This window comes from Lytechinus pictus, chromosome 7 (genome assembly GCF_037042905.1).
Source record: "Lytechinus pictus isolate F3 Inbred chromosome 7, Lp3.0, whole genome shotgun sequence".
NCBI classification, from domain to species: Eukaryota; Metazoa; Echinodermata; class Echinoidea; order Temnopleuroida; family Toxopneustidae; genus Lytechinus; species Lytechinus pictus.
The window spans coordinates 1,399,586-1,423,225 of NC_087251.1; the positions used below are offsets into that span (position 1 = coordinate 1,399,586).

Here is a 23,640-nt window from a genome sequence, read left to right on the forward strand (position 1 = left end):
TTATCCATAGACCGGAAAAAATTGAATATCGTTTATAGACTTTTTATTCCAAGCTTCAATTTTTTTAATGCCACTAAATGCAATTTCTTAAAATTCATATTAAGAAAATAATGTAGATACAAAAAACAAAAGAAAGGTCTGTTTTGTATGGGTTTAGGTGGTATGCAAATAATCAAAAGATAATCAAAAGGGTAATCAAATTCAAGGATAAAGCTGGAATTGAGATCAAAATTCATTGATGGCAAGAATGGCATTGAAAGTAAGGCATATTTGAAATTAAAGTTCTACCATATATCTCGTAATCTACTTCTTTTCCCAAAATATTGTTTGCTTGCATTGCATTTTTTTGTGTGTAAAAAGCTCCTACTAATCTAAGGAAGAGAAACAAGAGTGTTTGCATGCTTTGTTATATACTCTTTTAATTAATACTCTGTTTTGGTGAAATAACACCAGTCACTACCCCACACATATTTCATTCTTGTTAAAATATGTAGAGATATTCTCTGATAAGCCATCTAGCCATGATCATAGCTTTGTGTGAAATAGTCAACATAATAGTGTCAGGATCAAAAAGTGGATTATTAAATGATTCCTCTCTCTCTCTCTCTCTCTCTTCACCTGCTCTCTTTTTTGTGATGTTTTGCATACAAAACAGACAATGTAAAAATGAAAATAGAAAAGTCCCCTTCCCTGGCCTTAGTAATATAGTCATAATTCATGACCCCTTGCTTGCTTGGAAGAATATGTAGATAGAAAGATTAAAGAGTCTTTTTTTTTCAATGAATGTAAGGTAATGTAATTGTTTAGATGTGTTAGTGACATTTAGAGAAATTCATTTTATCTTAGAAAGAACAGATACATGTTAAGATATACCTTAGATATCTTGATATTTTGCTAGTTGAAGTACTTTATTGAATGAGTTAGCTTCATCTTTGCATGTTTAAAACTAAACCCGGATTTTGATATCCACTAAACTTTATTGAAACAATGAGTCTATGAATCAACAGGTACTTATTAAATTCATGCCCAATCTTTCATTTGTAGTTTGTACATGTATATAGATTGTTTTTTTACCATTTCATGAGAGTAATTTGATTAGACTTAATAAGATTATTGGTATTCAATAAATTTTCTTCAAGCAAAAGAAGGGAAGTCTGTAACATTGAATGTCAATTTTACTGTCTACTATACAATAAATTAGAAACTCAACTTCAGATCTTAATGAGCCAATTGGAACCGGACGGTAAGTTTTAGTCCTATGTTAACCAATTACAAAGCGCAATTGTATTGCCTTTACTTTGTCTTGCTCAGAAAATCAAAAAACATATAACCATAACTCATTCTTATTATTAGTATCATTATTTTATTTTGTAGTGTAATTATTTGGGGTCAGGGTAGATTGTTCAGATACTAAGGTGTCTGAAAATCATCCAATTATGTTTGAAGTGAGTCGGAGGGGAAAGGGTTTGTCATCAGGAATGTTTTCAGATGGTGGCGGTTCCTTTTGTTTCCCTTTATTGTTTTGTGTTGAAGCAGTTAGAATAAATCAAATAAAGTCCTATTCTAAAAACTTGAGTCAAGTTTTCTGCTGCATAACAATTGCCATCCTTTACTGGAGATTAGAAGTTAAAACACACTGAGGTTCTTCCATGTCTTTGCTGACTTCTATGCGCAGATAATTTTAACATTTTACACAATCTGCTGTACCGAAATCACTTAAGGCCAAGCCCAAAAAAAATGTTTGTCTAACAGAGAAAAAGAAAATAATTTTTGGTCAGTCAGATTTGATTTTTGTTTGAATAATATGAAAGCCTGTGGATTTGTTTTTTTCTTGTGCATTCAACAGCAACTCCTCACATGTCGTTGTGTCGGCGCAAAAACACCCTTAGCAGCACGGATGCCTTGCGCAAAAAAGTTTTGCTAAAGGCGTTCTTGCAATGACACAACAATGTTAAAGAGCTATGTGTGCACATGATACTACGCATAAAGTGGAGATTCTTTTTCACTATTGTTCAAAATTTAATGAAAAATAAAAATAGCAGATTTTACTTGGGTTGGGAGGGTAACATCAATCTTTTTTTTTTCTTGCCTAACATTGAAAGCTCTATGGCTTCTTTCAACATGCACATTTGGGCCACACTAAAACACTGCATTAAATAGAGCGCAAGGGCCAACTTGTGATTATTATTTCCCTCATATAAATTGATTTCCCATGAGTTACAAAAATGTCTTATTTACTGCCCATGAATCCATTTTGTTTCACTATTAAAATGGCATCAGAAACCACATATTTTTTTCTCATCGATCATTACCATATTGTCCAATTATTCTCCTTTATATTCATTATTTTTTGTTCACTGATTTGATTTTAATATTGATTTGGTTTTATTTTTCCTACATTTATCCCATATTCATCCATCATTGCCCTCTCCCTTATATGAAATGTAAACAACAGTCACAGCAAAAGACAGCACGGGAAGTACTACCAGTAGCGGAGGCTTGCTAAGATCCGTTTCCATGGGAGCATCACAATTTGAGGCTAATGCCTTCTCAGGATTTCACAACCAAAGCATCCGAAGTCGAAGTACTCCAAATTTGGTCCCACAAGGTCTGCATCACGTTGCCATGGTTATGCACTATTTCGTGTTATTTCTGGTTCCCACACACACATTCTTTGATGTTAATGACTTGTCACAATCTACCTTATCTTCACAATTGATATTGTAATGGAATGTTTGTGTGTGTTCTTGTTCTCCCCAAAGTATTTGTATTTACACCTCTTCATCTTTGAGTATTCTTGGAATGTTTGGTATCAGTCTTCACTTTGGAAATAAAAGATTACAGACAACCACCTTTTAACAATCATTCATTGAAAAACAACATTTTTTAAAGTAATATTTTACACCCAATAATGCTAAAAATAATGTCCAAACTTATAATCTGTGATTGTGTAACTCAGAAGTTAAAATTTGTGTTTCTATGAGAGAAAAAAAATACTATATTTGGCAATTTATTTCAATGTGTTTTGATTGCATTGCTGTGACTTCCTCTTGAGCTGTCTCTATGTTGAGTGTGTTGTAACCTCCCTTTCATTAAGTTTCTTTTCATTATTTTCTAGAACATTTTAAAACTAATTCCATCTTTACTTTCACTCACTATGCATGTTTGACTTGAAATTCACTTTTTCTTTCATGTAATGAAAAAAAATTCTTATGCACTTTATACTTATGTATTTTCTGCATTAGTCTGAAATAATAGCATGAAAAAGAGTCTGAAATGCTTGCAAAGTGCTTACTTTTATTTCCACACTTAGAAGCTTATTGCATGCCATGCTCTCTTAAATTTCATTCAAAGCCAATTTATAACATGCTGTAATGTTTGTAGTTTACTTAACATACATAACCAATATCATTCTAGCAATGTAAACTATGACACAAGAATATGTTTTCAGTAAGTAATTGCTAAAGTATAGTATTTTTTCCCTTAGGTATGGAAATTTTGTAAAATTCTCATTCTTATAAACATGCACGTTGTACATTGCCGTATGCAGGGGGGGTAATTGCCTCCCCCCTTCCCTGGAATGTTGAAGAAAAAAAATAATTGTCACAAAATTCCCCCAAAGTATGCACCAAATCCTTCAATTTCACTTTACAGAATGCAAAAATACACCAATGACAAGCTCGGTCGCTTCGCTCCCTTAATTTCAATTTTTGTTTTCCAGTCCTCCCCCCCCAGCAAATTTTTTTTTTATGTTGTACCAACTATGCAGTAGCTATATCTATATATTTTTTATTTTTAAACACATAATTTAGCCCAAACTTGGTCTAATTTCAGTCTTGTTCTGGTGTATGTTTCTGATGAGACTTAGATCTTTTATCTATAGATGATCAATCAATGATCAATCAATGATCAATCAATGATCAATCAATGATCAATCAATGATCAATCAATGATCAATCAATGATCAATCAATGATCAATCAATGATCAATCAATGATCAATCAATGATCAATCAATGATCAATCAATGATCAATCAATGATCAATCAATGATCAATCAATGATCAATCAATGATCAATCAATGATCAATCAATGATCAATCAATGATCAATCAATGATCAATCAATGATCAATCAATGATCAATCAATGATCAATCAATGATCAAGCATTTCATATTCTATGCACATTGATAATATCCTTATGACATTTTTTTTCAATTTAAGTACATGTACCAATACTTCTTTGTCTTACAAATAATTATGAACTGACTTCATATGATTCTCTCATTATATTCTTAATTTTCATTTGATAGATTCCTTCTAGATGTTTTAGGAAAAAAATGCTGATTCCAGTGATACTAGTTGTCCATTACATTGTAGTCTAAATATTTCTCCACTATTTAGTTTTATTTCTAGTTCATTTAGTTTTCTCCTGCGTAGCATATGTTCATCAGTGCAATTAGTGCTATGATTTGCATGTATTAAAGTTGAAATGCACCATAGAAATTAGATTTATGGAAATATTAAACATTGTTTACTTCTTCATCACACCTCTCACTTCGCTTGGTAAGATATCAATTAAAAAATATATATTTAAATGTGTCAATCTCAATTTATAAAGAAAGTAATTTATTATACATATATGAGAAGGGGATTTGAAATGTGCAATCTTAACTGGATCCATGTTGGAACCCCATGCAAATAGAAGTTTGCAATCAGTCAATAGAACTGTAAAAAAAAAATCTGATTGGCCAATATATCTGAAGTGAGCTGGTATAGGTCTGCTTTTTTATATAGAATTATAGATATCATCTATGAAAATCCATTAAATGGAAATTATTAATAAATAAGATCATTTAAGAGTAAGGTGTACTACATCAAGTTTTACAATTCAAGTATAAACAGTAATGTACAGTACAGTGTATGTTTATGAAAATTTGTCTATAAATTGTAATCAAAGTAAGTATATATAAGTTTTCAAAATGAATGAAACTTACCTATAAATTTGGTTAGATTATGTACTAATAATGTGATATAATTTCTTTAATTGAGGAATTTTAAAACTTTGTGTAGATCTCCAAGTATGTGACATTAATGGTGACTTCTCTCTTCATTTCCTCCTATGATATATACAGAAGAGATAGTTGCTGCTACCATTGATGAGATTAAAGAAGAGAAGGTAAGATTGAACAGTAAATGAACCCCCATCCACTACCCCCCCCCCACCACCACCACCCCCACCACCACCAACCTTCCTCTTGCTATCATTATATGCTTGTGGGTGGTTTTGCCAAGAGTTAAATCAGAACCCAATGTTAAAAAACCAAGATGCAATACTTCACACAACTCTTTGTGAAATGTCCCAGGTATATGTGAAGAGAGTTTTTATTTTAGCAAATTTTAACTTTCTACAACAGGTCGAAGGGGGGGGGGTGCCTTCTGACAGAAGGGGGAAGTGGTTTAATGCACTATGTAATAAATTGTAACCACATTATTTTGTAGCAGCTGTCGAAGTTGATATTTCCTTTCTCTATTTTTAGATTAACAATACTGGGTAACAGGTATATCTGTACATGATAACCTATTTCCTAATACATCATTGTTATGCACCTCATCAAACGTCTGCTGTGAACTGCATCTTTCAGAGCAGCCTCCCTGTTATCCCCTATTATTCTGTCATTGATGAATGTGAGTTTTGTTTGTAATGAAAATATGTTCTTTTAATTGTATTCCTGTGCAAAAGACAGGCCTATGACTTGGTGCAGAAGTTCCAATCAATTATCTCTATTATGAGATTTACTACTAATGAATATTTTGTTCTTAATTCTTTGGTGTGTTCTTATAGAAATATATCAAAGTGAAGACACGACTGGACAATGAACATCATAAGCTAGTAAAGAAACAGGAGAAGAAGCAAAGTAAACTGAAGAAGACACAGAATAAAGACATCAATAAATTCACAGCTTCTCAAGAGAAAGCTAAGAGGAATAAGGAGAAGAAACTTGCATCAATGGAGAAGAAACTTCTAAAGACCACGTAAGTTTAATCTACTTTGTTATCCATTCATCTTTTACTGGTTTCCATCTTTGTTGTAATCTTTTCAGACATCATTTTTAATTTCTTAATTTCCTCTACATAAGTAGTATAACATTATCTCCATCTTTATTTAATGATAACCTTTTTTTCTTTCACAAATGACCTTGTCTTTCGTATTTATTATTTAAATGTTTAAAGTGTTGAAAAAGTTCTTCATGGAGGAATAGTAGATAAAGTACTTATGATGTTTCTCATGGAATTAAACTATTTTTCTTTATTTCATTCATGATATCCATGTCCTATGCTTCTCAATAATTATGATCGTTTTATATAAATGATTTCATTTATCTATGATAATCATCCAAGCATCATAGTATGGCATTGTATTGGCAGTATATTTTTAGTGTCTCTTGTACCTTTCATCTCTCTCAGTGGTGACACAACATTTGCTCCTTCTGCAATTGCTGCGGGCTTAATTTCGTCGAAGATATAGGGTTAGGGTTGAAACAGGGTTTTATGTTATGGTTAGGTTTAGGGTAGAGTATAGTGTTAAATCCATGTTTGAAGTTGGCCATTCCATTAGTGTGTGGAATTTAGAGCAGAGCAATTGTCGCTGGAGCAAATGTCATGGAACCCTCTCAGTGGTATATCCCAGTTTATATAAGATATTATTTTCATATTCTTGTTATTATTGCAGATCACCTGAAGAAGCCAAAAAACAATATGCCGACAGCATGGAACTGTTTGAGCAAGATCAAGATAAGGAGGCAAGTCTGTGATGCTAAGATTCCATTCTATTCTGCATTCCTTTTTTTTTATAGAGCCTCTCTCTGTTATATTTAAGCATGGTACATGTAAGGTATATACAGTATTGTTATTTATCTTATTAATATGATGAATTTGTAATCACAGGAGTTCATGGACTACAGTGCTCAACTAGCTAGGGAATATGCCCTTTTTTTCACTTTTAGTATAGTGCGAAACCAAAGACCAAAGTAAAAGAAAAGCATAAAGCATCAGAGATCAAAAGGGTGGGGGGGGGGGGGGGGCACATCAGTATATCTACATTCAAAGTAGAAAGTTTTTGGCACTATTTTATCACATGACATATGTTATAGAACTAACCTCTTATCTTCCTTTAGTTTTAGTTTATAGGTTTTTTTTATTTTTTTTTTTTAGTTTCAGTTTTTAGTTTTGTTTTTAGTTTTAGAAATATTACATGTATTCAGTCATTTACTTGGCACAAAGGAGACCATAACCTTACAACCTGTGTTTTCAGGGGTTCTCCTTGTCTTATTCAATACTTTCATTACTTGCTTTGTTTCTTTTTTACTAAAACAATGGTTTATAATTATATCGATTTGTATTTGCAGAATGTGAAATCACACTTGTAAGACACATGTATATGTGCAGAAAGAAATAAATATCTTATCTTACCCTTTAGATGTTGAAGAAGCAAGTTAGTCATGAGGATTCATTGACAGCCCTGTATAGACGTCATTACCTGGAGGAGAAGGAGCTGAAGGTGGAGCATGCTGAGATGCTATTTGAGCTCCAGATGGATCTCATGGCATCTATTCATGAAAAACAACTCAAGAAACTAGATGGTCAACATAAGAAGTAAGCTTTCTCTACTCTAGGTCCAATGACCTGTTGCAGGAATACTTGCATTTGATTGTAATTTAGAATTTTGGAATAAAATGTTGCATCTAATTATAGACACGCATCTCAGACTTGCAGTCGCCAGTTCCACAAAACCTTTGATATTTACTCCCAATAATCAATCATAGAGGCATGCTTCTGATTGGTTAAGATTGGAGTTGTGTTTGATTTTCGTCTCGCCTGCATAGCCGAGCGAGACTATAGGCGCCGCTTTTCCGACGGCGGCGGTGGCGGCGGTGGCGGCGACGGCGGCGGCGTCGTCAACATTGAAATCTTAACGACGGTTAAAGTTTTGAAATGTCATCATAACTTAGAAAGTATATGGACCTAGTTCATGAAACTTAGACATAAGGGTAACCAGGTATTACTGAACATCCTGCCTGAGTTTCAGGTCACATGACCAAGGTCAAAGGTCATTTAGGGTCAATGAACTTAGACCATGTGTGGGAATCATCATCAAAATCTTTGACCTAAGGTTAATTTTTGAAATGTCATCATAACATAGAAAATATATAGACCTAGTTCATGAAAATTCGACATAAGGTTAATCAAGTACTACTGAACATCCTGCTTGAGTTTCAAGTCACATGACTAAGGTCAATGAACTTTGGCCAAGTTGGGGGTATTTGTTGAATTACCATCATAACTTTGAAATTTTATGGATCTGATTCATGAAACTTAAACATAAGAGTAATCAAGTATCACTGAACATCCTGTGCGAATTTCAGGTCACATGATCAAGGTCAAAGGTCATTTAAGGTCAATGAACTTTGGCCAAGTTGGGGGTATTTTTTGAATTACCATGATAACTTTGAAAGTTTATTGGTCTAGTTCATAAAACTTAAACATAAGAGTAACCATGTATTCCTGAGTATCTTGTGCTTGTTTCTGGTCACATGACCAAAATCAAAGGTCATTTAGGGTCGATGAACTTTGGCTGTGTTGGGGGGTATTTGTTGAATTTGCCTCATAACTTAGAAAGTATATGGACCTAGTTCATGAAACTTGGATATAAGGGTGATAGTGTATCACTGAAGATCCTGCCTGAGTTTCAGGTCACATGATCATGGTCTATGGTCATGTTGGGTCAATGGGTATTCTTTTGTGAATATTTATTTAATAGCTGTTTTCAAAGTCAGCACTGCTCATATATTGAATCGCGTAATGCAGGCGAGACTGCCAGAGGCGTTCCACTTGTTAAGAATATGCTTGCAATTGATCCTCAAAAGACAAAAAAATAATAAAATAAAAAAGAAAGGGAATAAAAAAGTTAAATCCAAATGTAAAAAAAAAAGCTTTTGTAAATGTAAAATTTATTTGTAATTGAAGAGGGATGTTGAAGATTAAAACACAATATTTTATAGTTTCAGCTTTTTTTGTGGGGACCGGGTGTCATATTTTTAACATTAGGGCATTTGAACTACAATCCTTTGAAGTTAACGCTTTCATTATGATTTTCTTCCTAAATATCATTGAGCAATTCTGTAAGTAAACAATAAATGTTCTGTCATCTTTTCCACAATCCTGAAGATGGGAATGTTAACCCAATATTGATTCAATATCCCTGTGATTATTTGTTTCTTGACTATTAGGGTTGAGCAGGAGCTTCGTAAGATGTTAGGAAGTAAGAACATTGAAGAGATGAAGAGCATTGGTAAGATGAAGAGAGAGAAACAAGAGATAAGCAGACTCAAGAGAGAAGCTCGTAAGAAACACATCGACCAAGCCGTTACTGAGAGAACTCATGTGAGTTATTATTTCAATAATAACGTTTCTTATATTGGACATATCACAGGAGGGGATTTAGATGTATTTAATTTTGAATAGCCTTTCAGTCTATCGCAAATTTAGTTTCATTCAACCCATTATAGTCTGGTGACACGACATTTGCTCCAGCGGCAAATGGACTGGGCTTTATTTCGTCTAAGATGTAGTGTTTGGGTTAGGGTTGCATTAGGGTTTATACTAGGTTTAGGGTTAGGTTTAGGGTCGGGTGTAGTATTAACTCCAGGGTTAAAGTTCGTCATTCAATTAGTGTGTGAAATTTACAGCAGATTAATTGTCGCTGGAGCAAATTGCATCAAACCAATGGTCTAAAGCTGAACTTGAAATGATGCCGAACCCCATTCATGTACAGCCCATATAATAGCTAATCGGTCTCATGCTTCTTGCATATTTGGTTCTGAACAAAAATGTTCTTTTAAATAAATCACAAAAAGGCACTACCTCTATTCAACGAAAGAGCTTCAAAATCTTGATAACACAAATAGCATTTCATTTATAAGTCATTGGCAATGAATACGAATATATGGAAATACATATTTAATAAAGAATGCCAATTTTTTTGTCAAAGCTAATGATCTTTTAATTTCTTACCAACATACAAATTCATTAGAAAACCTTCGTGGCTTATAGTGATATATTTTCATAGATTACTAGCATGGCTTGCCAAATTTACCTTGCCTACTACAATAAGATGTTCCTGTGAAAAGCCTAGGTAAAAGGCAGGATTCATTGTCATTTTGGTTGTTGATGTATTTACTTTATCTCTATATTTTCTTCACAGTTGTTTAAACTACAGGAGAACAAGAAGAAAGAACTCAAAGAAAGCATGAAAGAACTTCAACAAAACCTGTCACAAGATGAAGACTTTGTAAGATTTTTATTTACTATTATCGTATTGAGAGGGAATGTAACATTCCTGGAATTTTCTTAGGTTTTTATAATGTCAAGTAGTTTAATCTAATTATAGTGATGGTAGTAGAATAATATGCCATTCTTGAATACATGTAGAGCATATCAAATTATTACCTCGCTTGTTTATGTGTTTCCAAAGGACTTAGCATGTAAGGAAAAAACAGTTTCAGAAGTCGTATTACTTACATCCAATCCAACTGAAAGATGAATGTTCAAAGATGTAAAGTTCAAACCATGCTGTGTTCAAGCAGGAATGTAAACAAGAAAGCACTGAAAAAGAAAGGGGATTCTGCAGAGTCATGAACGTTAAAAGACGATTGAATGTAACATTGATTTCAATTTATGATTCGACAACAGACCTTCATTCGTTTCAGATACATGTATGTATTGAATATTTACTTCCTTGGTCATACTCACTGATCTCTGATGCGTGGTGGATGGGCTGCAAAGATGGAGAAGTGGTGCAAGTGAATGCTCTCCTGAAATTACTTTTTTGGGGGGTTTGTGATTAGGTTTGTGATTATTGTTTGTAATTCTAGAATGGATTGATGCATTGTTAGTGGGAGGTTGATGGTGATTTTCATTCTTGTTGTTTCTTGTCTAGATGGTATTGGTGATTGAAGAAGAATTCAAGAAGAAGCTAGATCAGCTTGTTCGAGATAGGAAGTTCAAACGATTCACCTCTGACTCTAATGGTTCTATCAAAGCTATTGATGATGCGAGTCCCTCTGATGGTGGACCTCCTAATGGTGTTAATGGTGATATGAAGAAATCAGCTAGTAGTGGTCTGAATGGAATCTCTGATGGACCTAGTTCTGTCAGTGGTGGTGATGTCCCAGATAGTAACGGTCTCAATGGACACAGTCATGTCAACATAGGTAGCCCGGTTCATAACGCCAAAGGTCATATGGCTACAGAGGTTGAAGTACATGCCAGTAGGAGTTTAAACCCTGAGGAAACCAACACTAACAACTCAGCTCAAACCCATTCCAATGGTGACATTGCTAATGGACTTGATAACAGCAATACCGTACCAGATGAAGAGATCGTGTGTAAAGATTCAGAAACAGGTGAAAGGAAAGTATGTGGTGGTTCAGATGCAGTTAATCCTGTCGTTGAGTCCACCAAACTTTAATTTTCTGCAACTTTGGTTACCATTGCAACATAACTTGTACCCTTGAAATTTTGCAAATACCTTGCTAATGATGCCTTTACATGAGAGTTTAAACCCAGCGTAGGCTTTGCTATTGTATGTATTATATTTTGAGCTTTGTATGAAAAAAAGAAGAAGAAACAAGTGATATAACAGTAAGTACCAAAGCCGTACTAGCCACCACTCTCTGAAGCTTCAGAACACATATTTTAGCTGCATCATGTATATTTATATGTTATAATCATGTCTTAGGAGTTAATATTGCACAAGAAAACACCATTTTGTGTTTAAAGAATATATTTGTATATGGTAGAAATACCACAGATGGTTGTAAATGATGCATCGGTGCTTGGATATGATCTCTTTTATATATATAATGAAAACAAATGTTGTACAGGTGTGTATATATATGGATATTTTTTTGGTTTTAGATTTTCAAAGGGTGGTTAAACAGTTTGATACTAAAAAGTGTGTGCCTTCAGAACTCTAGATTTGAACATTCAGTGTTTTATTGCTTTCATTGGTAGTGTGGTTCACTGCTTGGATTGTGTGTCTAACTTTATATAGCCAATCTATGGATCAATGCCACGGTTGTAAAGTGTTTGATAGTATTGGTCATTTTGAAAACAAATCTAGAAATGTTCTCTTATAATTCATGAGCAGTTTGTATATGATTGTCGTCTTAATTAATGCACAAAACATAGTCAATCAGGAGTATAAAGGAAGTCAAATATTCACAAGAATTATTTTGATAGAAGAAAAGGATGCCATATTCAGAGAGGGCAAGAGCATTTTTACCTGCAGATGAATCATATTATTTAAATAATCTATTGTGTTTTGTACTGAGTATTGATAGGTTATTTAATAATATAGATCTATAAGTAGATGACATTAATGTTTTCAGGTGCAAGATCATTTTTATGCTTATTGGTCAAAAACTGAATTTGATTTCTGTTGGAAAGATTAGATAATATGAAAGTCACATCTGTTTTAGTTTGTTTTATTTGTTTTTATTTGAGGACTTTTTAAAATTGAGTCATTAATCATTTTAAATCTTAGACTTATAAAGCTTATTCTTTTAATTGCAATATGTATGGTGGATTTTATTACCCTGAAAAAATTTACAGCACTGACATTATTAATTGAAGGAACCTCTCTAAGATTTGCACAACTGAATATTCAATAAAAATCCTTTAGCATTATAGATCTGAAAAAAGGTTTCACCTTTTTTTTAATGTGATTAAAAATATGATATAATTCTCATCTGATTTAAAGGCATAGAAGAATTAAAGATACCATTCCAATTACAAATCTTGGTGATCATTCCTGCTGAATTTTCCTAATGCCACATGATAAATTTGATTCAATTTAAGAAGAAAAAATGTGTAAATAATTCTCAAATTTCTTGATTCTTCTCCTGTACAGATAGGTTATGCAGTACTATAACATCTATATCTTGTGTGTATACATTGAATGCTTATAGTTAAAATTGTTTTTGTATAAGAGATTGGTAAATTTCAAATGATTTTTATTTATATATAAATCTATTTACTTGTATCATAATGAGAAGGAATGCTGTTATTTTATATTGGAAATTAATGCAATGTGGAGAGGTATATTTTATGAAGATGGACATTTGTTTTCTGTGTAGAGTCATATGTAAGATACATGTATGTCTTTTTCAGGTATGCATACATATGTAGTATCAACAAAACATTAATATACTTACATGAATCATGGAAATAATTAATTGTATTAAAATATGACACTTTTATATTTTAATTGAATTTCACATTTTGCTATCACTGCATTTTCTGCATAAAGTTCATACTTTGCTTGCACTTTGAAATAGTACTAGCTAGGGCTTTTCATTGCCAATATAAAAACTGTCATGTAGTTAATAAATTCAATAAGAAACAGGATTAATATATTTGAGATGGGGTGAATAATTGTCATGTATATTGTTAATGTGCTGTGTTTGTTTCTATGCAAAGTTTCATAAAAAACCAATGGAAAATTTATGTTAGAATTTGCTCCTTTTTGTTTATCATACTGTAGTTGGGAAGGCAAACCCATGTACTTCAAAAATATATTTAGGAGAGTGGAATAATATGGCTGCCATAACACTGTAATAAGTGGAATAGTTTCTTGTTAATAGGTCCTAGTGTATTGCTTCATTTCAAAGAGCTGTGATTTCAGAAATGACTTTACATGATATATGTAGATTATGTGATTATAAAAAAAATCCTCATAATTTGAGATAGGTCTTGTCATTTGATATTTACATTCTTTATCCCCACCTCTCACAAAATTCATTTTCTCCAGATTTATGTTCTTCTTTTCTCTTATCTCCTTTCCAATATGAAATGCTTTTCCCTTTTATCCCTCCCCTCCAAAATTTCTGTGAAATAAAACTACTTTCAAAAGTAGATTATTTTAGTTCAAGAGGGTATATTTAATATTGACTGGCCTTGAGGGAAACATCAAAGATATTGCCAGCAAAAGATTCATATATCAGCCAGAGTCTTTAGACAAGGGCAATATAGGTCTTTTAGGGGCAATATATTTGATGTTTCCCGAAATAAGAGCCAGTCAATATTTTTATTATCATCCAAATCAGATATCTAGAGCAAAAATCATGATAATGGTGATATATCTTTTCAAAAAAGAGTTCTATGGTGTCATGTTGATATCAGGGTCTAGGCTCTGCACTTAACTGTTATGACGTACTTGCAAGCGCCAGGATCCAGTGTTGTCTTTATTATGACGTATATTGTTGGTGCGCGGATCATTACGAAGCGTGTGAAGCGTATCTCTTTATACGCATCCTCGAATGCCCGGATGTGAGACCAGGGAAAATACAAAGGTATATGTTGCGTCGTCTCTGCATGCAAAGTAAATACATGCATTGAGACAGAGGAAAATACAAACAATATACCTATCCCTTCCCGATATTTCTGTTTCAGTTTATGGTAACTCCCGTAGGAACTCGGCAGGACAGCGTTTTGCTGGTAAAGGGCAATATGGTTTTGTAAATGACCCGCTCAGATGTCTGATACGGGCAATAATATGTAATATTTACACATTGAAAATGTGCTGTTATGCTATTAGGTTTTAATTATACTGCCAATTTATCAATAATAAAAAAAACAGATATTATTGCAACTCACTGTCTGTACTGGGCCCTGTTGCATAAAAGTTTCTATTCTACTAACTTTGCTATTGTTTACAGTGACAGCCTATCAAAATCAGGGATTCCATTGAAGTTAACCACAATAGTACATTTTATGGAAAGGGAGCCTGGAGATATGTATTTTGATGTTTAGCAGAATTGACTACTCTTTGATTTTAAGTTTTACTATAATGTTTTGAAGAAATGCAAACTCTGATAGTTTGTAGATTTCATATTTATTTATTAGTTTTGTTTCTTTACTTATAATTTTTTTGCCAGTAATATTCATATGTCCGATAGAGTTTAACATGGCCTTTTTAATTTCAGATATATATATTTGTTTTTTGCTTCTTCTAACTACAAACTTTTTAGCATTAAAGATATACCATAATTTATTTGTGTTAGCTTGAGCTTAAATTCAATTCCATCTCATTAGAACACCCCATGTCATTTTAATTATGATTAAAATTTATAAAAGAAATGGTCTTATGTTCAACCAAAGAGGAACTTTGCAGTTTCATAACTCGGATTTGAATCTACTTTTGCCAGTACAAAATACTGAGTAACATTCTCAAACCCTTAATTAATGGAATAATTGAAAGATAACAAGCTGAGAAGATTAGAAAATTTGATAGTTATCTTATTGGTTTAATGAAACTGGATTAGGCTATATAGACTAATAAATAAATAAAAATGGATGGTGTTAGTTGTAGCTTGATAATTTTCTCTATGCATTTCACATTATGTTAATCTTTCAGCTTTATACTGTGTAAAACCACCACAAGAATTACCAGCAGGGTCTATATTGTCATTACTCCCAACGATTTTAGAAGAAACTTTGTATGAGAATGAATTAGAAACCTTAATGACTGGAAAGCAAAGTGCTATTTCAGGGATAATTTTTTTAAAAGATTCGAAAGATTATTTGACATTTGAATTTATGTGTGCCTTTTTTATGATCAGATTGCTTTTTTAAACCATTATCAACATGCAGAGGAATTCTGTCATATTGACAAAATAATAAATTAAATTGAGACTGATGGCCAATCTTATTAACTCATAGGAATGTGAAATACTATTTTAACCTTCTTCACAGCTTTAAGAATCTTTTAGAACTTTGTGCCAACACTTGATAAGAATATTTTGATGTTTTTCTCTATTTTTTTCTTAGAACCATCAGATCACACTTTTTCTTCCTACCCAAACATTTTGCCCCTATTTAGTATGCCCATGATCATTTGTATATCCCTCCAAGATAATTCATTGTTTGCAATCTATTGATGAATTCGATAATTTTAATGAACTGTTTAAAATAGTATTTTGTAGCATCTACTGCTTTTATCAAAAGTACATGAAAACTAACCAGGTTCCTGTTACAAAAAGTTTAGCAATTGATTGTATGAATGATTCCTGCGATTGATTGTACATTTTAGTCAGTGCAATCAATCTTTAATAGACGTTCTACAATCAGTTATTAAGCTTTGTGATATGATGCTCTGTCATCTATTACTGATAGTTTTGCAGGAGATTCATGATGATTAATAAATTATTATCTGTGAGAATCTTTTATTTGGCGATTTTAGAATCCTTGATAATTAGTCTTCATGTAACGTATTCATAATGAAGCTATTTTCTTATATAGTGCACATTTATATCATTATTCGAGAAAGGATAAAACCAATGCATGTTTATGCAAATATTTCAAAATGTAATTCCCTGATAAGAATTATCTGATGAAAATTATGTCTTTAAATACCTTTTTTTTTATTTAATCATGCATGTTTTATGCAAAGAATGTTAAAGTTTTAATTTTTCATGATACAAATTATTATGTAAACTCTACAATTTAAGATTTTCCCACAAGATTTTCATGTTTTAGCCTACTTTGATATATATGCAAAATGTTTTTAAAGTATTTAGTTTTTAGATAATGCACTGCGTGTATCCACACTTTCTTTTTTTCAGAAATTTAATATGTTCATGAGCCCAGCAGATGCTATATAGTTATCATAATTACAAAATCTGTAACACCATTGTATAGATGAAGGGATTACAAGACAATAACATTTTGGCCATTATACTGTCAGTATTAAACATCTACACTGCCTGTGCTATGGACATTGAAGAATCAGATCTACATATCAATATTATCTTACATTATTTCATATCATTTTTCATGTATTGGAAAATGGATATGAGATAGTTTTCCAATATCTGTGTGATTACAAATCCTCCCTGATTCTGATTGTACAATGTGACAGATGTTGGTTTTCATTTTTTTTTTGGGGGGGGGCGCCATTTGTAGAGAATATTGAAAAAAATGAAAAGTCAAGGGAATTACTTCTATCTGATCATGTTCATCTGAAGAGAATATTAAAATTTCCTTTTCAATTTTTTGTTCAGTATGGTTGCTGTCATATAAAGTGATTGATTAGTTTTTTATTCAGTATGGTTGCTCTCATATAAAGTGATTGATTAGTTTTTTGTTTAATAAAAATAGCCCTTGAATAATGAAAAAAGTGACTACATTTCTACCTAAAGATTGTATGTAATTTTATAATGGAGCATGGCTATTTTATGTTAAATTTTTATTGAATGTAAGAGTGTGTTTACTTTTGATGATATAAAATTTAGTTTTAGTGTTTATGATGTGCTATGTGAAATAGGGTGATCAGAGAGTACTGGCAATGTTCTTGGGTGCCAGAGACGATATTTCAATATAATGGTTTCTAATTTTGGATTTTTGCCTTTTACCAATTATATTTCAAAATATTTGCAAGACTTTAGGAAGTTATTATTGTTATTATATATATAATTAAATCATTTTGTATCTAGAAATAAGGCTGAATCGGGCAGCTAATGCAATGAGATTTCTTATGTAAAAAAAAAAAAACCTGTAGATGTGTATCATGATTTGTAGTGCATTTGGGGAATAGGGCATTGTAATTCCATGCATAGCCAATATCAAATTGTGAAGTGTAAAATGATCATTTTTTTTGTCTTGTATTTATATCAACCCTTTTTTCTTTAATATATCTTAATTGCGAAAATCGGATGGGTAGAGGATTCATTATACAATTTCTTTTTCAGCAGCCCTTAAGATATTTATATATATTCCTATGGCATTTTGAAGAGGCATATCCCTCCATATTAAAGATCTCCTTGACAGACACTGCAAGATATCCCCATTCCTGTATATTCTCTATGTTTATAATTCACCCCTGTGCAGTGTACTATTCATGACTGTGCATGGATATTCTTATCAAGGGAATTGGTCTATTTGGGTTGACACTCATCTGGTGCAAGTCTTTTAGAATGTTTATATATCTTGCACTACTATTTGAATGTCTTATGGGGTATTTAAACTACATCTCATGTCAAACTATTGGAAAGGTGCATTTAAAATAAAAGGAAAATATTTACCTGATAACTGTTTTCACTTGCTTATATGCTTTGGGTTATGTGTGTTGACTTGTATTCAGTACTTAAAACCTGTTATTTTCCTCCCCTAACTCTGTAACTTTAACCCTTTCTAAACAATCATGGGACGTTTTCAAGCACAGTCTTTGGTGTTTTGGTCGAGAGAAAAAATAGACTGCTGAACTGAACCCCAAAACAGACCATAAAACAGAACTTTTCTTATTTCACTGATGTTATTATAAAGACATTAATGTGTGCAAATACAACTCACTTCTTGTCGTTTTGCCAATGAAGATCATGTTGAAGTAAATATCCTTACAATCTTGTTAATTTACAAATAAAATAAAACAGCAACAAGTCAATTGTATTTCCAGGTTTTTATGATAAACTTTATTTTTAATTATATGATTGAAAACTCAACACCGAGGTGTGTTGATAATAAGCTTTGCCTTAAGGTGGATGGTCTGCCTGTCTTCATTTAATATTTTGGATTTATGACCATGTAAAAATTATGATTTAATTAAACATACCAAGGAGACCATGCTGTTACCATGGTAGTTATCATCATGGCAAAGTTTGTGCTTTTAATGACGTGATCCCTTCATCATCATTACAATTCCCTCCCAATATATATATTTTTTTACCATACTGTGTTTGCTGCAAGAAAAAAAAATCTCATAGAAATCTTTTTGAAGAATCCTTCAAATTTCAAATTTATTTGTTAAAATGATAGTTGTCACACATGGTGAATGTGAAGAATGCCTCATGTTATCAATATCCATCTAATATCAGTGTGTTTCGCACATAATGTTTTAAACAAACTAGTGATTTGGGATATCTAAATTGGAGTTGAATTTGGATTGTTCTTTCTTTTATTTTTAAAATGCTAAAGAATTACATGAATAATTTTTACGAATGAGACTGTTGCATTTGGTGAATGCATAATGACATATATATTGAAAATCATAAACAAAATGATGTTAGCTATTGTTTTGAGTTAGCTGTTAAATTATATGTCGTTTCATCACAGGGAATGGGAGTTTCGTGAAACCATTCGTACGCTTGCTTTGAGGGTATATAACTGTTTTTTTTTTTCAACAGGAGATCAGTTAATTTTAACACAGTTGGGGTAGCGTTCGTTTCACAGATAAGACATATTTTCTAGAATATTATTAAATATAACGGAGCATGGGTTGAGATGTTATGAGAACATTCTTGAATTGGGAAAAGGGGGGTAATTCTTAAACCCTGAAGCGCTCATCTCTTAACCTCTTAATGTGATCAATTCCCCATCTAGTATATTGACATTGTATCTCATTCAGCTAGTAATTCTGTCGCGTCCAAGTAGATTAAATTAAACCTTTCTTGAGGAGGAACCTGACAATGGGACGCCTCTCTATAACCTCGTTAAGCCAATCAGACTATTGATTTAAAAACAGGTGTATTCCTGGCGATATAAAATGTACACACTCTCAGCTAGCCTAGTCCATTAGAACACATAAGAGGCGATTCATCCTCCTGTTAACTCTTTCCCTCTTCTATCCCTGTTCTTCATTAATATTTAAATCATGTTCATTTCATTCCTTTCTCAACAAATCACGCCTCCCCCATTCCTCTATAGAGTAACTCTTGTAGAAGAGTTGCGACGATTCTTGAAACGCCATTTTCTATGCAATATTACCTAACATTGATTCCAATTTAATCAAAACCTGCCCATCTTCAATGAAAAGTAAATCAAATACATGCACATTTTGGGTCCAGAAATCCAGGGTCCTTATGCCTATTTGTCTCAACTCTTCACATAAAGGGAGTCTAATCCTCTGTAAATCAGATCAGAGCGAAACGTTGAACTTCATTTTGAGCGTTGAGGATGTTTTATCAGGTGAAACACAACCAGTCAAGCACACTCTTAAAACGGATTGATCAAAATAACTAATCTGTTAGTGCAAGGGGGGGGGGGGGGTTGAGGAAGGAGATATAGGAAAGTAGAGTATTGAGTAAAATAATTGGGTCGTTGAACTATAATGCCCTATGAATTCATGACATCACATCCAGGTTGTCATGCCCCTATCAAAATCACTTGGCAACCAAATTACCAGATAAATCCAGATGTACTGTAGTGAGGCACCATTCAAATTATGGATTTATTTTTTATCCTAAAACTTTATTTTGTAATCTTGAAGATTTGCATTTGAATCCTTTGAGATTTAAAAATCAATCTTTCGTATTAAAACTAAATTCAAGATTCAATTGGTTCCTAACTACTGTCGACCTAAATTGAATTTAAACCACTGCAGTGGTGCATCCTACTTTTTGAAAATGGATTAGTCGAAATAACCTATTGCTGAGTGTCCAATCGAATGAAATTGTCAAAACTGCTCAACCCAAAAATTTAGTAGATTCTAACCAATACTATGGTTTTTTTTAACCATTTTATTATAAGGTCGGACACATTTTGAATAACAAATAAGTTTTTTTGAATAATCATTTTAAGGGTGTTTAGTTATTCATAACGTAATGTTCTTTTAAACCTCCGAAAAAGTGTGGGATATTGGCCACAATCTTAAATGATCTGTAATTGCAATATTGTTTCAAATTGATGGAGAATTCGCAAAAATTTGCATTGTCATTCGTATTATACTCAACAAATGGCATACCTTGCCCGCAGTATGACTGAACTAGAAATCATAACCTTTACTGTGCATTTGAAGTCTGAAGGGATTTGGATGAATAGGTGACCTAAAACGATGACACTGCTATTAAAGAAAATAACTCGTGCCAGATTGGTAAAATCATGTTAAAGAACCTTTAGCCCCAAGGACCCAGTGAACGTGCCCTCAAGGATTGTAAGAACTAGGACACATCTCTCAGCACGCAATATATCCCCATTTATCACACCCGATCACGCCACAGTGGACATAGGTGATATTCTAATGATAATTGGTCACGTGTTTTTGACCCATGCAATGATTCAGGATACTTGGACGCAAATTGTTTTCCTAGAGTTGGATAATGCCCATCAGCTCATCTGTTTTCATTTAACTGTTTCGTTTTGTCTTTATTTCAATGTCATATGACTTTTCAAGCAATTAAATTACTTTCAACAATTCCCCCCCCCCCCCCGTCTGTCGCTTAATTGGTGTTGAATTTTACGTTATAAGAATAAATTCAGCATTAAACTTTAATGCAAATCTCATAAACCTGTGGAAATTTTGTTTATCACAGGCCTTTTTAATTTACTTTAGATTTCACTTTTATAATGAAACTTGGACCAAATCTTAATTCCTTACAATGATTTTTTGTGTGTTTTGATTTTTTTTCTTTTAAGGATCAAAACGTAAATCTTAGAAATAGAGTGTGTGATAGACTAATGCAGCTTACTTTTTCAGGATTTGTAAGTTGTTATAATTATCTTACATTGCACTGGCCCCATAGAAAACCATGCAGCAGCAATTATAGTTGCAGCTGAATATGGGCTACCAACCGTAATTTTATCTTATTTGTATATACATGTACTGTACATTCTATTTGTAATATTGTATGATATTTTTTAATCTTACGGAAATAAAAACAACAGACAACAATTTAATGAAACCTTTCAAAGTTTTAAATATGCGATCATCCACCAAAACCTCGCATAACCTTGATGTAATGATGTCGAGAGGAGCCCAGTCAGACAACCTTATAATGGTTTTTATATGCTCCATCACATTTCTTATAACATTTCATGTCAACCTATCGCTTAATATCACGAATGATTAGTTCTGTCGTAATTTTAAATTGTTCATATTCACTATAAGCTCGCCTCCTCAATGATTAGGAAAAATAGACTTTGTTTGGTGGAAAACAGTAAATAAATATTAACGACCATGAATCCTCATCGTTGAGAGGTCGTGAATCATGCCAATGAGAATGAACTGCCTAATTCTTTGGTAGACAGGAAATAATGATGAGAAAAATTGATATTTATTACTCCCTTGGTGATAGTGTAACCGTCTTTCTCTGGGCTCCATTAGACCCATGATAGATGAGGTCTTTCGATGAAAACAGACATGGTGGCTGAGAGTTTGATTTAGTATTCACCACTATACTCTTCATCTGATTATTATGTTGCTATTAACACCCATCCAGACATACGAACTAAGAATGAGAAATGATTCGATCATGAAAAGGGAGGAATGCCTTCTTTTCATCAGACGTCTTCGTGTATATGTGCCCATATTTCTGGCAAACCGTATTGACACTTTGTTACTTTTAATATCACACCCAATGTTTTTTTGTGGTTTATTATAAGACTGATAATTCTTATTAACATAGGATAGCCGATTTATCTAGCTCTCATGAACTATTCTTCGAGCAGGCCCTGCATAACATAATCGAATGACTAATTTCATATCTACCATAGATCAGAGACGCCATGATAGGTCTACTTTGAACTCTTTGGCCCGTATTTAACTTAGACCGTGGTCTAACTCTGTGCTAAAATTATGGGTAGCCAAAAGTGTCAAACTTTTTATTAAGTTGTATGTTTCTTATGTTTACTGTGCTATTTCCTGATTCATCGATGGTGAAGACAATCATCTATTTATACTTCCTAGACAATAATGAATGATTTGAGAGCGAAATGAGCTGAAATATGATATCTCTACTGTAAGTGATTTATGTAATATTTGGCTATCCATACTTAAACCACAACTTTAAACCTGAGTTTAAGTTAAACCCGACTTCAGAATATAGGCCTTTACGTTCAAGCTTTGCAACATACTTACCTTTCGTATCATATAATTCGCAGTACAAAAATACTGACTGTGATAGAGCAGTTGATTTTCTTGATTTTTTTCGGTTAATGTTTCGTTTTATTCGAAAGTAGCATTCTGACATTTTCTTTATTGTACGGAAGGTTAATTGGGATAGTTAAAATCGACTAGGCTCGTAATAGTGCTCATATAAGCCAGTAAACTAGCCAAGACATGACTGGGTTAGTTCATATAGATTCTGCACTTGTGAGACCTTATAACTGTATACCTACCATAGATAAGAGACGCCAAATTTCCTTGTAAATAAAATGCAATTATTTCTACGTTTTACTACTTTTCTTTGCATAAAAACTAATAATTTTCATATGTTATTACTGAAAAAAACTTATGCTTTGGTTAGCACACAGTAAAAACAGTATACCAAGAAAAATTGTGTAAAAAAACACGAACCACATCATTTTATACGGTTTCATAATATCAAAGTAATTTGAAAGTGTTTGTACCCCAAATTATTCATCTCAAAATTGATAACTGAAGTTTTCTAAAACAATCGGGGACCTTCTAAATGTGTATTCATTGTGGTTCTGATTTCAAAATGATTTTTTTTTTCAAGTATAAAAATGCAGATTGTCTCCTAAAAAAGTGTTTCCAGTCCTTGACAGTGTTAATACACTGTCGAAAGATTATCAAAACGTAGATGATTTAAAAACTTATGTAAAATACAAATTGTTTTTAGCCACTAT

The 23,640-nt window shown here is 32.7% G+C and overlaps 1 protein-coding gene across 26 annotated transcripts in view; it reads left to right on the forward strand.

Annotated features, from left to right (window-relative positions):
* LOC129265175 (1-phosphatidylinositol 4,5-bisphosphate phosphodiesterase beta-1-like) overlaps positions 1 to 16,078 on the forward strand; it is a 92,687-nt gene extending 76,609 nt beyond the window's left edge. For 14 of the 26 annotated variants that reach the window (XM_054903176.2, XM_054903181.2, XM_054903179.2 and 11 more), the window contains 8 exons: positions 2,456 to 2,608; positions 5,136 to 5,179; positions 5,846 to 6,036; positions 6,734 to 6,803; positions 7,481 to 7,656; positions 9,291 to 9,444; positions 10,265 to 10,351; positions 11,000 to 16,078. In XM_054903176.2, the coding sequence (XP_054759151.2) occupies positions 2,456 to 2,608; positions 5,136 to 5,179; positions 5,846 to 6,036; positions 6,734 to 6,803; positions 7,481 to 7,656; positions 9,291 to 9,444; positions 10,265 to 10,351; positions 11,000 to 11,530 (1,406 nt within the window). In that variant the 3' untranslated portion in view covers positions 11,531 to 16,078. Of the gene's footprint in view, positions 1 to 1,201; positions 1,244 to 2,455; positions 2,609 to 5,135; positions 5,180 to 5,845; positions 6,037 to 6,733; positions 6,804 to 7,480; positions 7,657 to 9,290; positions 9,445 to 10,264; positions 10,352 to 10,999 lie in introns of all 26 variants that reach the window. The other 12 variants (XM_054903182.2, XM_064101557.1, XM_064101555.1 and 9 more) reach the window with 1 other exon arrangement.
* Positions 16,079 to 23,640: the final 7,562 nt, after the last annotated feature.